This window comes from Eptesicus fuscus, chromosome 10 (genome assembly GCF_027574615.1).
Source record: "Eptesicus fuscus isolate TK198812 chromosome 10, DD_ASM_mEF_20220401, whole genome shotgun sequence".
Classification (NCBI taxonomy): domain Eukaryota; kingdom Metazoa; phylum Chordata; class Mammalia; order Chiroptera; family Vespertilionidae; genus Eptesicus; species Eptesicus fuscus.
Window position 1 is genome coordinate 74,978,730 of NC_072482.1, and position 14,832 is coordinate 74,993,561.

The window sequence follows — 14,832 nt, forward strand, 5'->3', positions numbered from 1 at the left end:
CACTAGATGCTAATAAAAAAGTAGAAATAGCCTGACCAGTGTGACTCAGTGGTCATGGCACATGCCCGGGTTGCGGGCTTGATCCCCAGTAGGGGTGTGCAGGAAGCAGGCGATCAATGATTCTATCATTGATGTTTCTATCTCTCCCTCTCCCTTCCTCTCTAAAATCAATAAAAATGTATATTTTTTCAAAAGGAGAAATACTTTTGCTATTCTTCCCTCCTTCTCTTGCTCTCCATGCCCCCTCTTCCACTACTTCCTCTTTTCAGTCCTCCTCCTGATCCTCGTCCCCCCCCCCCCCCCCATTCCTGTCTTCCCTTTTCTCTGCCACATCTTTCTTTGTTGTGTAGTTTGACCTGGTCTATTGATTGCTCACTTTTTCTGAGGATTTTTTTTTTTATTATTGGTTTGTAGGAGCTCTTTTATTATATTTCCCCACATACTTTATGTCCACTTGTGGTACCCTTAATCAGGGAGAAATTTTAAAATTTTTATATAAGACTCATCAGTCTTACCTGAATTTATAAATATATTTTTATAATAATTCTTTAAGTTCATATTTTTAATCAAGAAATTTATATGATTTACCATAGACCTGATAAAGCCTTTTCCTCAAATGAATAGCCAGTATTTCAAATACAATATTGGATAACCCATCCTTTTCCACTGATTTGAAACATCTCTTTGCATATACTGAATTTCTATTTATAAATGTATATAACACATTCCTATGTATTCCTATATGTTTTTCCATATACTCAAGTATTATTGCGATATATAACAAATAAAAATATATTCCTATTAATGGGTCCATTTGCACTTTATTCAGATTCATCAAGCTACTCTTGTGCCATTACCATGTTAATTTACTTCAGTTTTATAGGAGGTCTTTTTGTTTGTTTTTTTGTTAATCCTCACCCGAGGATATTTTTCCATTGATTTTTTAGGGAGAGTGGAATAGAGAGAGAAAGATAGAGAAACTTTGATATGAGACAAACACATCAATTGGTTGCCTCCTACATGAGCCCTGACCAGGGCCTGGGCCAGGGAGGAGCCTGCAACCAAGGTACGTCCCCTTGACTGGAATCAACCCAGGACCCTTTGGTCCACAAGCCGATGCTCTATCCATTGAGCCAACCTGGCTAGGGCTATAGGAGGTCTTGATATCTGGCAGTTCCTCTATCATGGTTTTTAATTTAAAATTTTATTGGCCATCCTCTCATATTTACTCTTCCAGATGAACTTCAACATCAACTTGGCTTGTGTTCCCCCCAAATAGTTCCATTGGTTGGATTTTGCACTTTTGGGTCTTTTTGTGTTTGTGTGTGTGTGTGTGTGTGTGTGTGTGTGTGTGTGTGTTGTTATGTACTCCTTAAACTTACTTGTATGACACTTAAATAAATTAAAAAACAAAAAACAAAACACAACTGGGTTCAAGCTGAGGTATGGCACACTTTTTGTGCTACTGTCAATGACTAGGTACATCTAACATTTGTTGACCCTGTCATATATAATCATTTTAAAAGGAGAAGTTAATGGGTGCAGCACTATTCAGTCAAACTAAAAATAATTACAGTAAACATGTACTGACCACAAACTTAAATTATTTTTGATTTAAGAGTTTTCTGGCAAGAATATTATATGAACAATGATAATTCTGTAGAATGAAGATATCTTTTTTTTTAGTTTTGTTTGAAGAATATTTTTTAAATTAGTAGTTGAGTACTTTCACATATATAATATTAGTTATAGCATCTTTGTGAGATAGACGATGTAGGTGGTAATATCCTCATTTTGCAGTGGGATAAACTTGGTCTCTGGAATCTTTGATGGCTAGGTCAAGGCTCAAGTTCTAGAATTTTCTGGTGACAGAGCCTTAGATTTCTAGCCATACTGGACTAATTAGAGTTGATTACGTTTCCCTTATTCTTTTATCTGTAGAATTTAAATAGCATCCTAGGACTGAAGCCTGGGGGATGCCTTGTTAGCGGGAAAAGTAAAGGAATTATAGTGATGAGACAGAGTAGCATAATTTATGGAAAAATCACATGTAAGTTTTTATGGTTTTACCTAATCTTAATTTGGCCTTCTCCATTTCTAATTATCTTTCCTAATTTAATTTAGAATATTTAATACTACTTCTCCTTTATACTTTTTTACTTACTGGATGAAAATAAATCTGTAAAAGGTCTTTTTTTTTTTTTAAAGCCTTTCATTCAAAGCCTCAATTTCATAGTCTTACTATAAAAATTTAATGATCTTTGCCCAGTCTTTTTCAGAATTTTTGCCCCAATAATACTTAAAAATGTCCTTTCTCATATTATTTTTGTCTCCTCTTTATTTTTCAGGGTCAGGTTAAATCTCATTTCATTTAAGTCTTCCATAATCACTTAGGTACATACTTTGAATTCTCTTGCTTATTGTCTCTTTAACTCATCTCCAACTTTTATAAATGTCTCTCAATAGAGTAAACCCTCATTGATAATAGCCACCATTTGATTAATTTCTTTTTTTTTTTAATCTGAGTATGTCACAAGTTGTACACCCTTGGCATATCTGAAGTAGGAATAAAAACCTACCCTTGTGGTTGTTACGAAGGAAAAGAGCATGCAGAGCACCTGGCAGGAGAGCACATGAGAGTGCCTATAGCAAGTGCCAGGATCCCTAAATCTTAGGAGGTAGCTGGTGTTAAGTGTAAGAAGTAGGTAGAGCAGGTAGAGTAGGTAGAGGAGGTTATTGTCCAAAGAAGAGATCTAAGATAATTTGCAAAAGTGAAAGAGATCCATTCATGGTTTCCAAATTTAAACCACTAGGGGTTAATCATTAAACTATTTATTGGATGCTTGTTGGCAGAGCACTGGGTGATGTTCTGTGGAGTAGGTGAACATATCCATAAAGCAGTTCCTACCTTCAAAGAGTTAGTAGTCGAATGCTGAGTGTGCTTTAAGACCAAAGGGGTGAGTCTGAAGAGGGTAAATTGTGGATGTGCAAGCAGAGGTTTTCGTTTAAGTTCAGCAAGAGTTTGAAATAAAAGGTTTAAGACTGACTCTTTAGTGGGTGATATTCAGATCTATAATACTAGACATTTTTCCTCTAAGAAAAGTCTTGCACTTACATAACCACATATTTGAAATACTACATCTTGTGTTTGATGTCCTATAAATAAGAATCACCAGAATGAAAAATAATATACTGCATCCTGAGAAATATTATAGGATCACATTATGATTTTTCTCTATGCTTAGTGACCTTTTATGTTATTTCATGACACACCTACTTTTTTTTAAAGTCAAAGTTACACTATTTCAATGTACTCAATGTGTAAGTGGGCCAAGAAATAACTTAATGGGAAGTGGGAACATATCGCCTGGATTGAGACATTTTGTGCTTTATGATTCTTTCCCCTCTTCTTTTAACTGAGGCCAAAATCCACCGTGCCTTTTTCTTGTCTTAGTCAATTAGGGTGTCCTCCCCCCAACCCTCATACACAAAACATCAGGATAATGCTTTCAGTTTCCTCTTTCCTAACCTTCACTCACCTTTCACTCCTCTCTACATTTGCTATAATCCAAGGAACTGTGTTTTTTATGAGAAGCAAATACCTCTATAATTCTCAATGTTTTTCTAGTATTTTTCTACTTCCTTGCCTTACTTCATTAATATCCTTTCAAACTTCAGGGTCTGGAAAAGCAGCTTTGTTCTTTTTGCTGCCTTTTCCAACATTGCTATTCCTTTATCCTTTTTATTTTATTTTTTAAATCTCTGTTCCCTTAATATGCCCGTCTTTTTGCCTGAACCAACCTTTCATTAGTCCTCATTGCCCTCATCTACTGGCCCTCATTGCCCTCATCTACTTTTTCTTATACATTGAAGACTTTAGCAGCAGGTTTACAGTTTCCTTCTTCACCCTAAACTCTTCACAACCATAGCTTGCCTGTGTATCACTGTGGAAAAACCAAGTCTGACACCCTGGGCTTTCAGTTCCTTGACTACCTCACTTCCAGTGACCTTCACCTCTCATCAGCAATTCACTAATGCCCCCTCCTTCAGAATTGCTAGTTCACACATTTCATTCTGGCCACAACTGCCTGGTTGTGCTCATGTCATGACTTTTTCTCTTACTTTCTCCCAGTGCATCAGTACTCTTATATTTTATTTTTTAAAATGTAGTTTAGAGTTTATTATTTACTAGAGGCCGATGCACAAAATTCGTGCAAGGGGCTTGGCACCTAATGCTGTGGTGGCCGCCTCTGCCTCGGCTTCATCCAGAAGGTCGTCCAGAAGAATGTCCGGTCTAATTAGCATATTACGCTTTTATTATTATAGATAATGTCAACTTTTGCCAGTACCTTCAACTACCTTCTTTTTCTGCTCTTCTTGCACCTGTTAGGTAGAAACTTAACCCTGAATGAAGCATTTAATAATGTCCTCTCTGTGCATGTTCCTGAGCTGAACATTGCTAGAGAAAGTCACAGAGAAAGGCAGATTGATTCCATCATAAATTCATTATTACAAGTCTTAAGTGGGCTCTCAATATTATCCAACAGTCCTCCTAATTTTTTAATATTAAAATCATTCTCCTTTGTGCAACGATTGTCGAAAACTTGATTTGCTTCACCAGGCTTTTTACTTTCCTCATTTACCCTCAGTCTCAGCAGGCAACTGGCTGCTTGCTATTTCTTCAGTGTCGCAGTTTCTGTAGTCTTATGTGGACCCAATCCTGATAGGACTCTTGTTGAAAATTATAAAGTTACATTCTAAGCAATTCCGTGAATTCTGTGTGTGTGTGTGTGTGTGTGTGTGTGTGTGTCTATGTGTGCATATAAAGGATCAAATATGCATTAAGTCGTACTTCGATGTAGCTCATAATTTATCCTCCTCCATGTTCTTAATTCACTTTTTCTACGATGACCTTTCCCCCCACATTTATAGATAGCAGATGTCTTACTAAGTTTATTATTGTGTGCAAGTGAAATAAATGCAGTGTTCAGCACAATTCAGCAGACTCTCAGCTTTCTCATCAGTTTATAGGTATCACAGGATTAAAAATAGTTTAGCCATCTGCTAACTGACCAAACAGTTTTAGTATTGTGAAAGGGTGTGGTGGGAGAGGGAGATAGAGGGTCTATGTGTATTGTCTGAACAAGGTGCAGTGCAGAAACCACCTCGTGACCTCTTAATACTGAAACTTAAGAGTCAATTCAAAATTAGGAAGAGATTTGGTGGAGGTTAAGCCCAACAAAGGCCTGATATAGGGGATTTTCCAGAATAGGGTATCAGAAGAATTTTTTTCAGCTTTTTAATATTTTACTAAAATGTTTTAGAGAAAAGAATATGTGTTTATAAAGACATGAATTCTATGAAATGTAATTTTCATTATATATTTATTTAATATATATGTTTCTAGAAATGAACTTTAATTAATTAAACTTCTGTATTTTACTCTTTAATTAGGAAAATCAGTAGATTCCCAGTCATCTAGAAGTGAATGTGATATTGTGCCAAAAGTTGCTAAAATGACTGTATCTGGAAAGAAGCCAACCATGGGATTTGAAGTGCCTGGGTAAGATTTATAACCCTCCCCCCTCCTTTTTTGAAATTAGTTTGTGTCCTGTTAGACTTTCAGAAAATATATCATTAACATTGAGCTACCCACAGTCTTCAATATGTCATAGTACAAAAGAAGGGGATAAGAAATTAGACTTGATTCTAGACTTACCCATGTATGTAACATAATCTCATTATCAATTTCTTTATTTAAATTCAATTATTTATAGCTACTTTAAAAACATGATTTTGTGAAATCTAACACTGTTGAGATAGGGACTTCTTGTGCCACTAGATGGCGTAGGTAAGTAGCATTTAGGAATTACTTGTAAGGGATGGGCAAAAGTAGGTTTACAGTTGCAATACAAATAAATAATGCAATAATCCTATATAATAAAAGTCTAATATGCTAAGTGTCCGGTCGTCCATTCAACCAATCAAAGTGTAATATGCTAATGATATGCTAAGGCCACTCAACCACTTGCTATGACCTGCACTGACCACAGAGGGCAGACAGTTGATCAGCCGATCAGTTGCTATGACATGCACTGACCACCAGGGGGCACAAGCTCCGACTGGTAGGTTAGCTTGCTGCTGGGGTCCGGCCAATCGGGACTGAGTGAGATGGGCCAGACACTCCCTGGAGCCCTCCCGCAGTCCCTCCCCGGCTGGCCAACCTCTCATGTCCCTCCCCGGCCCTGATGATGCACTGGTGGGGTCCCTTGGCTTGGCCTGTGCTCTCTCGCAATCCAGGACCCCTCAGGGGATCGTTGGAGAGTTGGTTTTGGCCCGATCCTGCAGGCCAGGCTGAGGAACCCTACTGGTGTATGAATTCGTGCACCAGGCCTCTAGTTAATAAATAAGAATAATATAAGAATAAACTCTATTTCACATACTCATAACTGGATTTAGAGCTAGCTCTGGGCATTCAGATAAATGTTTGCAAATTATAGTCTAAATTTGATCTCACTTAATTTAGCCTGTTGGAATTTTTTAAAGGATGGGAGCATTTTTCACATTAGTAAAATTTTTTCTCTGTAGTTCAAGATGAAACTAGTTTAAGCATTATTAAAAAAATGAACACCAAAATTGGCTATTGGAGATTTTGCAAAACAAAATAAAATGGGAATGGATAGGAGGTTTTTAACAAAGTTGTAGATAATAACAATCTGTCTCTTTCCTGTGGATTAAGTGTGGAGCATATAAAAATGCCCTGAGAGGGAAACTTGCATTTTAACCTATTCTTTGTCCTGATTCTATTTATCTATGGTCAATGATGGAAATGTAAGGCATATCACAGTCTGGCGGGTTAAGTCACATTCTTTATAGCTATCCACAGGATAGCACTGCTATAGTTTCTATGGAGAATAGCCAAAGAGGCATCTTCATTGTCAAGGAGAGAATAAGTTAAGCTAGGTGGCCTTGTTTCTACTTTATGTGTCTGAGCCCCTTGCTAGATTCTAAGCTTCTGAGAGTAATAGGTAACTTTCTCATTTCTATATCTTCTTTTCAACATCAGTGCCTAGTATGTGTTATAGTTTTTAGTAAATCAATCAAGTATTTTTTGAATTAATGAATTGAGACTCCTTTGCCAAAAGTATTAATGTAGACATTTAGAGATAGCTCCCTTAAAGTTTGAGCAAAAGAGATTCTAAGTCCTCTCTCTTGTCAGAATAAGTTAGGGATAAAACTAATTTTTCTTTACTACTAATTTATCTCCGGGAACACATTTTGTGTCAATCTTTTAAAAATGCCCCCTTTATGCCATCTGTTTTGATAGGATTAAATGGCTAAGACTATGGGCTTAATTAGACTTTGAATTTCAGTTATTTTACAGGATATTTTCTTCTTATCATCGTTTTGGTAGACTGTTTTTCTTCTGAGATCTTCCAAGTCTGTATTTGTGTGGTTTGGGTCTAGCTACTTATCATTTCTACCTTAACAGACTCTAACCACTTAGCAGAGGTCATTTTTGGATTGCAAGTGTAAGGAAGATGAAGAGAGGACTTCTCTGCCCTTCTGACATTATAGGACATCTGTTGAGTTGGTTTTAACACTTTTCCTATCTCTGCTTTCTTTAGAGTAACAGCTGAAGAAAATGGTCATGGTTTCCACACACCTCAAAAAGGACACCCTAGTGACGATACCAGCATCGCTTCTTCTGATGTTCTCGATTCCGTCTCTAAATCAGCTGTTCCACCCCACACCATTCAAGCATCAGAGGAGCAGAGTTCAACACAAACACCAGTGAGAAAGTCTGGCAAGCTGAAGCAGCAGATAGATGTCAAAGCAGAGCTGGAGAAGCGGCAAGGAGGGAAGCAACTCCTCAACTTAGTGGTCATTGGTAATGTCCTTTGCCCCACTGGACTGTCAGTCAACTCTGCTTCAGCCTCACAGCTTCCTAGTTACAGCATGGGAACTCGTTCCACTCTGCGTCTCTCTGGGTGTAATGGACATGAAGCAAGGGGGCATTGAATCATAATGCTTTCTAGTCTCCCAGGGTGAAATAATACCAACTTACCAGGGTCATTAGACTTCACTGTGACCTTTTCATTTGTGACCATTTTGAAAATGGCATGTCTTGTTGACAATTTTAATTTACAAAAATCAGGAAAATTCCCCTCCTCTTTGAAAAGACATGCTCTTTTCCCTCCATTTAATTGTTTTAAATATCATTTAATAAAAATTGGTATTTATTACTCTAAACACTACTGTGAACTATTGAGTTCCATGTTCATGCAATGCCTCAATGTGAACAACATCTGGAAAATGTACCTAGTATTAATCCTGAATCAATTTTCCTTAGGTCATGTTGATGCTGGGAAAAGTACTCTGATGGGCCATATGCTTTATCTTCTGGGTAATGTAAACAAAAGAACTATGCATAAGTATGAACAAGAGTCTAAAAAGGCTGGGAAAGCTTCGTTTGCATATGCATGGGTCTTGGATGAGACTGGAGAAGAAAGGGAAAGGTAGTCACTATATTTTTAATTAAGTATGTAAAATGTGTTGAATATGTGTGAAACACCATGAAATATTTTATACTATTTTTAGAAAAAAGATTTCTATTATTTGAGAAATATTTTTTTACTGTAGTTTTCATTACTACATACATAATGCATCTACATGTTTTTTACTCTTCCAATTTCTATGAGAATAGTTTAAAAGAAAGTTTGTTAAAACTTTTTAAAAAGCAGTAAAAATGCTTAGCTAATTATTCAGTGAGTGACGTTTCTGTTGTTACTTCCCTAAGTATATGTCAAATTGCCTTGATTTTGAATTAAAATTATGAGTAAGACTTTTAATTTTATGTCAGATTATAAAGGAAAGGTAACTTTTTGTAGTAAAATGTCTAGCAAATGCAAATGACCAGACTTAATTTACTTTTATATTTTTTGTACTATGTTTCATGAGACAAAAGTCAGCAAGTGACTAAGCCTATCTCCTACCATATAGTTTTAATCAAGTCAGTTACTTCTTCTGTATCTGTTACTATGTTCAGTGCTAATATTGGAGAGATTCTAGCAGGAGAATGCAGCTAGAAATACTCATAATATTTCTTTTGAAGCCTTTTTAGAATGGTGATATATATCAAGTTAGAATTGTAGGGATGGGGGAGGCAGTGGCACCTTTGTGAAGAAAGAAAGAGAACCTTAATAATTAAGTGAAATGGCAGATGTGTCAGCTGTCTCAAAATAATTACTCTAAAGACCTGAAGTCCTCTGAAAGTCCTGATTCAACAGTGGTTATTCTCTGTGCCTGTGTCTTCATTCTGAATGTGAATAGAGAATATATTTGGATTTTCATGCTTTTTAAAAATGTGTATTTTTTCTTGGAGTCTTGTATAGTCTACATTATAATATATAAGGTAATTCTCAATAAAGGGGATATTAATATTTCTTAGCTCTTTTGATAAATAGGAATTTATGTTACAGTGGTTTTTTCTCTTATAGGTGACCCCTTTATTCTACATATAGTATCACATGCTTGTTTTCCAACCTAGTAAGAAAAGTTAGTGGGACAGCTACAAATTTTTAAAAAACTTATATTGGAAAACAGTGAAATTTATGTATGATATCAGAAGACTAAACAAATTTTTATCTACAAGTTTACTGTGAAGATTATTAAAGTATTTGGGTTTTTTTTGCTTTGTGTCATCTATTAAGTACATAAACAGATTTAGGACACTAAGTTAGAATGACTTGTGTGAATTTCCTTAAGTGAGTTGAGCTGGGAAGTGACATAATAATCTCATTCCTAGAGTAGTCACTACTTTTAGTGGTTTTTAAAAGAATACATCTGCTGGTTATCTGTCATATTTCTGCTGCTGCTAGTTCTCCATTATTCAGCATGATGCAATTTTTAGAATATTCCTTCATTCTGTAGCTAGGAGAAGCTTCCAGACATAGAATGGGAGTTTTAACTCGCCAGTTTATGTTCCTTAATAACATTTAAAAAATATGATGTGTTGTTTATCCCAGCATGTTAAATATTTGTAAATCCTAATTCTAATTGCGTGTTGAACAGAAATTAGTAAAATGAATGACATCTGTAGGCTTACAAATCTAGACCAGAGCTGAGTGAAGAGTATATAGTGGTCAAAGAAGTCTAGGGAGGATCTTGGAATAAGTCTCGGTTCATCACTAATCTAAAAGCAATTATTTCGGGATTATTAAAGAGAATGAAGCATAATTTCAGAAGTTCAAATGGCCCATGGGTTCAGATTAAACTAGAATGACTTGAGTAAGGAGACCACAGTTACCTTCCTGTTAGGGTGAACATGTAATATATCATTATAGTTGTTGGGATACTAGATAGTAAAAGGGAGTGCTTATTCATCACTCTGGATTATCCTGGGCAGAACATATGGGTAATTACCTAGTTCATTGCCCACCTGATTTCTCTTCTAAATTCCTAAAGTCTAGAATGACTTAGTTCCTTTGCAGACCCTCCCTGGGCTTTCTTATAACCCGAATCTGCATTTGTGTGGCTATCAAGAGGCACTGTATTTGGTCTTTAAGAAGGATGAAATGGGATGTGAAACAAACTACTCTTCACCTTTCTCAATTTTTAAAAAATGGGGCCTTGCCTTTGATATCTCCTGTTTTCTAATGTGTAACATACTGACTGGTCTTACAGATGAAAGTTTCCTAAGTTTGTTTCTATAATTAGTGAAGCATACACATAAGAAGGAGAGGAAAACTACCCTCTGATAGTCATCATTCTTCATTTTACTGTTCTCTTTTTTGGAGATTTCTCCACATATCCTCCTTTGTTTCCAATCTACATTGCTTACCAAAAGAAAGGAAAAAAAAATCTTTGCTGCATCCACACTTTATTTTAAAGTTCTATGGGTGTAATTCTGTCACAGCAGAAATTCTAGCCCAAATTGATAGCTTAATTTCTCAAAGTAATAAGCTATATAATAAAATCCCCATTATTACTTAAGAATTTAGACTGTAATTTAACTTATATTATGAAATAATTTAATCCATTACACTGATTATTTATATAGTGCATTATAACCATTTTATGTTTTCTTTAAGGGGAGTAACAATGGATGTTGGTATGACAAAGTTTGAGACCACAACCAAAGTTATAACATTAATGGATGCTCCAGGCCATAAGGATTTCATTCCAAATATGATTACGGGAGCGGCCCAGGTACCAGATATTTCCTTAATGATAGTGCACTACATGTATATAAAATTTCCTGATGCTGAGGTTATAATTCTAGGTTATAACATTTAAAATTTTAACTTTTAAAAAGTTAGAAAAAATAGAGAAATATTTTTCATGATCTCTTTATCTGTACTTTATAAAACTTTTTCTAATTCATTACAAAGAAACAAACGTGTAAAAGCTATGAATTTCTTTATAGTGAAAACTAGAGGCCCGATGCACGAAGATTCGTGCAAGAATGGGCCTTCCTTCCCCTGGCTGCTGGCACCACCTTCGCTCTGGCCAGAGCCACCTTTCTGCTCCGGCCCCGAGCCGCCTTTCCACCTTCCCACGCTGCCCAGAGGCCCAGAGTGGCTAGGGTGGTGCAGAACGCCTGCGTCATTGCCATGGTGACGACGCAAGCGTCCCGCCCCACCCCCGGCTGCTCAGTGCCTGTGTATGCAAATTAACCTGCCATCTTTGTTGGGTTAATTTGCATACTCCTGATTGGCTGGTGGGTGTCGCAAAGGTACGTTCGTCACGAAGGTACGGTCAATTAGCATGTTATTCTTTTATTAGGTAGAGGATAATAGTAAAAATGCTTGATGAGATATACATTTCATTTATTAAGTTGGAGTGATGATTTCAACATCTGCCTTTTTGCAAGTCGTATATATTCAAGTCCTATATATTCAGAGTGAATTTATGCAGAAATAATGAAGCTTGGGAGTTTTCCCCCTATGGTTTCTTTACATTCTTTTTTTTTTTTTTCCATATATTTTATTGATTTTTTACAGAGAGGAAGGGAGATGGATAGAGAGTTAGAAACATCAATGAGAGAGAAACATCGATCAGCTGCCTCTTGCACACCCCCTACTGGGGATGTGCCCGCAACCAAGGTACATGCCCTTGACCGGAATCGAACCTGGGACCCTTGAGTCCGCAGGCCAACACTCTATCCACTGAGCCAAAACGGTTAGGGCTCTTTACATTCTTTATAGGATTAAAAAATAGTTTGTAAACTTACATATAACACTGCACATATAGGACATTAATTTCTTTTATAACAGATGATTATTGGAAAATATGGAGAGTTAAAAAATTTGCCCGTGTCACCTGACAATAGTGTGACTTCTGTTTTAATTTTGTTTCTGTTTTTCCTCCTTTACCCTCATATTCTAATCTATACTAATAAAAGGGCAATATGCTAATTAGACCTGATATCTTCTGGACGTCCTTTTGGACAAAGCTGAAGTGGCTGCCTGCAGCTGTGAAAGGCCAAGGGCAGCCACCAAGGCTGCAAAAGGCCTGTGAAAGGCCGAGGGCAGCTGCGGCGTGGGAGAGGCAGCGACGCGGCGGGCCTGGTCCGGTCCCACCCGTGCCGTGGCCCCTCCTTCAGCAGAGGCAGCGCTGGGAGAGATAGCAGTGCCATGGTTCCGGAGCCTCCGCAGAGACTGGACGGTGTGCAGCTGCGGTGCCTCAACTTCCCACAGCCCCTCCCCCAGCTAGCCTGGCCCCAGATTACCCGCCCCACCAGTGGGCGGGGGGCAGGGCCAGTGCTAAGAAGAAAGGGCTGAGGGCCGGCAGCCTCGGTGGCTGGCAGCAGCAGCAGCAGCAGCAGCGGGGTGATGGGGGGAGTGCCTTCCCCCTGATTGCCCAGTAGCCTCCCTCAGAGGGAGGCCAGACTGTGGCTTAGGTCTGCTCCCATGGGGAGCGGGCCTAAGCCATCAGTAGGACATCCCCTGAGGGCTCCCAGACTGTGAGAGGGGGCAGGCTGGGCTGAGGGACCCTCCCCCCACCCGTGCACGAATTTTTGTGCACCGAGCCTCTAGTAATATAATCAAATATGAGAATTTTTTTTTCTTTATCATTTTCCCCCTGCTGCATGCTGGTACTCTTTTAATTGAAAAATAATAAATCATCTGTGTAATTCTTTTGTTGTATTTGCTTTGTTGTTTGGTGTCGGGTTAGAATCTGCCTTTCAGATCTGACCAATACACAATCAGCTGAAAAATCTTTCCTTTGAATTAAAATTGTGACATTATTTCTAGTTTTGATTGTTTTTTCTTCCCTAGGCAGATGTAGCTGTCTTAGTTGTAGATGCCAGCAGGGGAGAGTTTGAAGCTGGATTTGAGACTGGGGGACAAACACGAGAACATGGCCTCTTGGTTCGTTCTCTTGGAGTAACACAGCTTGCAGTTGCAGTCAATAAAATGGATCAGGTATGTAAAGGGTTTATGACGGTTATAGATACTAATTAAGATGTTATTCTGCCATATTGAGGACCTTAGATGTGACTAGTGTATTTTAAAAGTCCAGTTGCCGTATCTGAAAAAAGAAAGTCATGATTCTGATATTAAATAAATGGTTAATTAGTAATTTTAAGCAAAAAGATGTCTTCTTATTTTCAAAATTAAAATATCTTAAATTTGTTTTCAGTTGTAAAATAATACACATTTATTTTAGTATAAATAATATTTTTTATTATCTGCCTTTTCAAAAAGTTGACAGTAGTTTTGTGCATGTTTCCAAGTAATAATAAGTTTTATATAAAGAGATTGTTTTTATAACTTTATTCTAGTTTATTTTAAAGATACAATTTATTCAAACAGTCCCACACTTATGAATATTTCTAGTTTTGTGTGTATTCGTGTGTGTTTAGAAATAGTTTATTCTGTGGAAATTTCTGGCTTAAGAGCATATAAATTTTTAAAACACCTTTGAGAGCAGTTCTAGTTGCTTTCTCTTGATACTTATGGCATAGTTATTTACCCACATTTTATCAACATTGCTGATTTTAAAGGATTGTTTTCCAATTTGATAAATAAAACATGATATTTCTTTTCCTAACTTGCTTTTTAGTATTTACAATAATATGTAAATATACTTTGTATATTTATTGACCATTTATATTTTTTCTTTTGGAATTATTTATAAATTTGCTCATTTTTGAATTTTTTTCTTATCAATTTGTAAGCATTACTTATTAAAGATATTAATCTCTTATCTTTGTCTTAGATATTTTTAACAATTTATTATTTTACTTCTCATTTTATTTGTGGTGTGCTTTTGACATATATTCAAATTTATAAATATTTCCTTTTAAGCATTTTCTTACCCTGGAATCAGATACATATTCACCTACATTTTTTTACATAGTTCTTCTGTGATATCATTATCACATATACCTTTTATCTTTTCCCAGTATTTTAGTATGAAAAATTTCAAATGTAAACAAAAGTTGAAAGAATTTTAAAGTAAACACCTATATTATACTCACTACTAAAGATTCTACTACTTGCTTGATCACATTTTTGTCTATCTTCCCCTGTACCTATCTTAATGCATTTCATTTTGATATGAATTTCCAAGTAAGTTACAGACATTGCTACCCTTACCTCTAAATAATACAGTATGCATAATGCTATCTAGAGTTCATATTACATTTACATTTTTAGTCTATTTGGCTTTGTATTATATTTCATCAGTTGGTCCAAGCACAATTTAATAAATTATCCATTTTGCTCCCCAGATTTGAAATCACTTTTAACATATACAAAAATGTCTGTGTGTATTAGAGTTTGTTTCTAGGCTTTCTGTTGTAGAAGTTACTTTTAGATCATA

The 14,832-nt window shown here is 36.5% G+C and overlaps 1 protein-coding gene across 5 annotated transcripts in view; it reads left to right on the top strand.

Moving 5' to 3' along the window:
• HBS1L (HBS1 like translational GTPase) overlaps nt 1-14,832 on the top strand; it is a 76,933-nt gene that overhangs the window by 44,112 nt on the left and 17,989 nt on the right. For all 5 annotated transcript variants that reach the window (XM_008162182.3, XM_054721731.1, XM_054721730.1 and 2 more), the window contains 5 exons: nt 5,455-5,563; nt 7,629-7,891; nt 8,354-8,519; nt 11,094-11,211; nt 13,284-13,430. In XM_008162182.3, the coding sequence (XP_008160404.2) occupies nt 5,455-5,563; nt 7,629-7,891; nt 8,354-8,519; nt 11,094-11,211; nt 13,284-13,430 (803 nt within the window). The remainder of the gene's footprint in view (nt 1-5,454; nt 5,564-7,628; nt 7,892-8,353; nt 8,520-11,093; nt 11,212-13,283; nt 13,431-14,832) is intronic.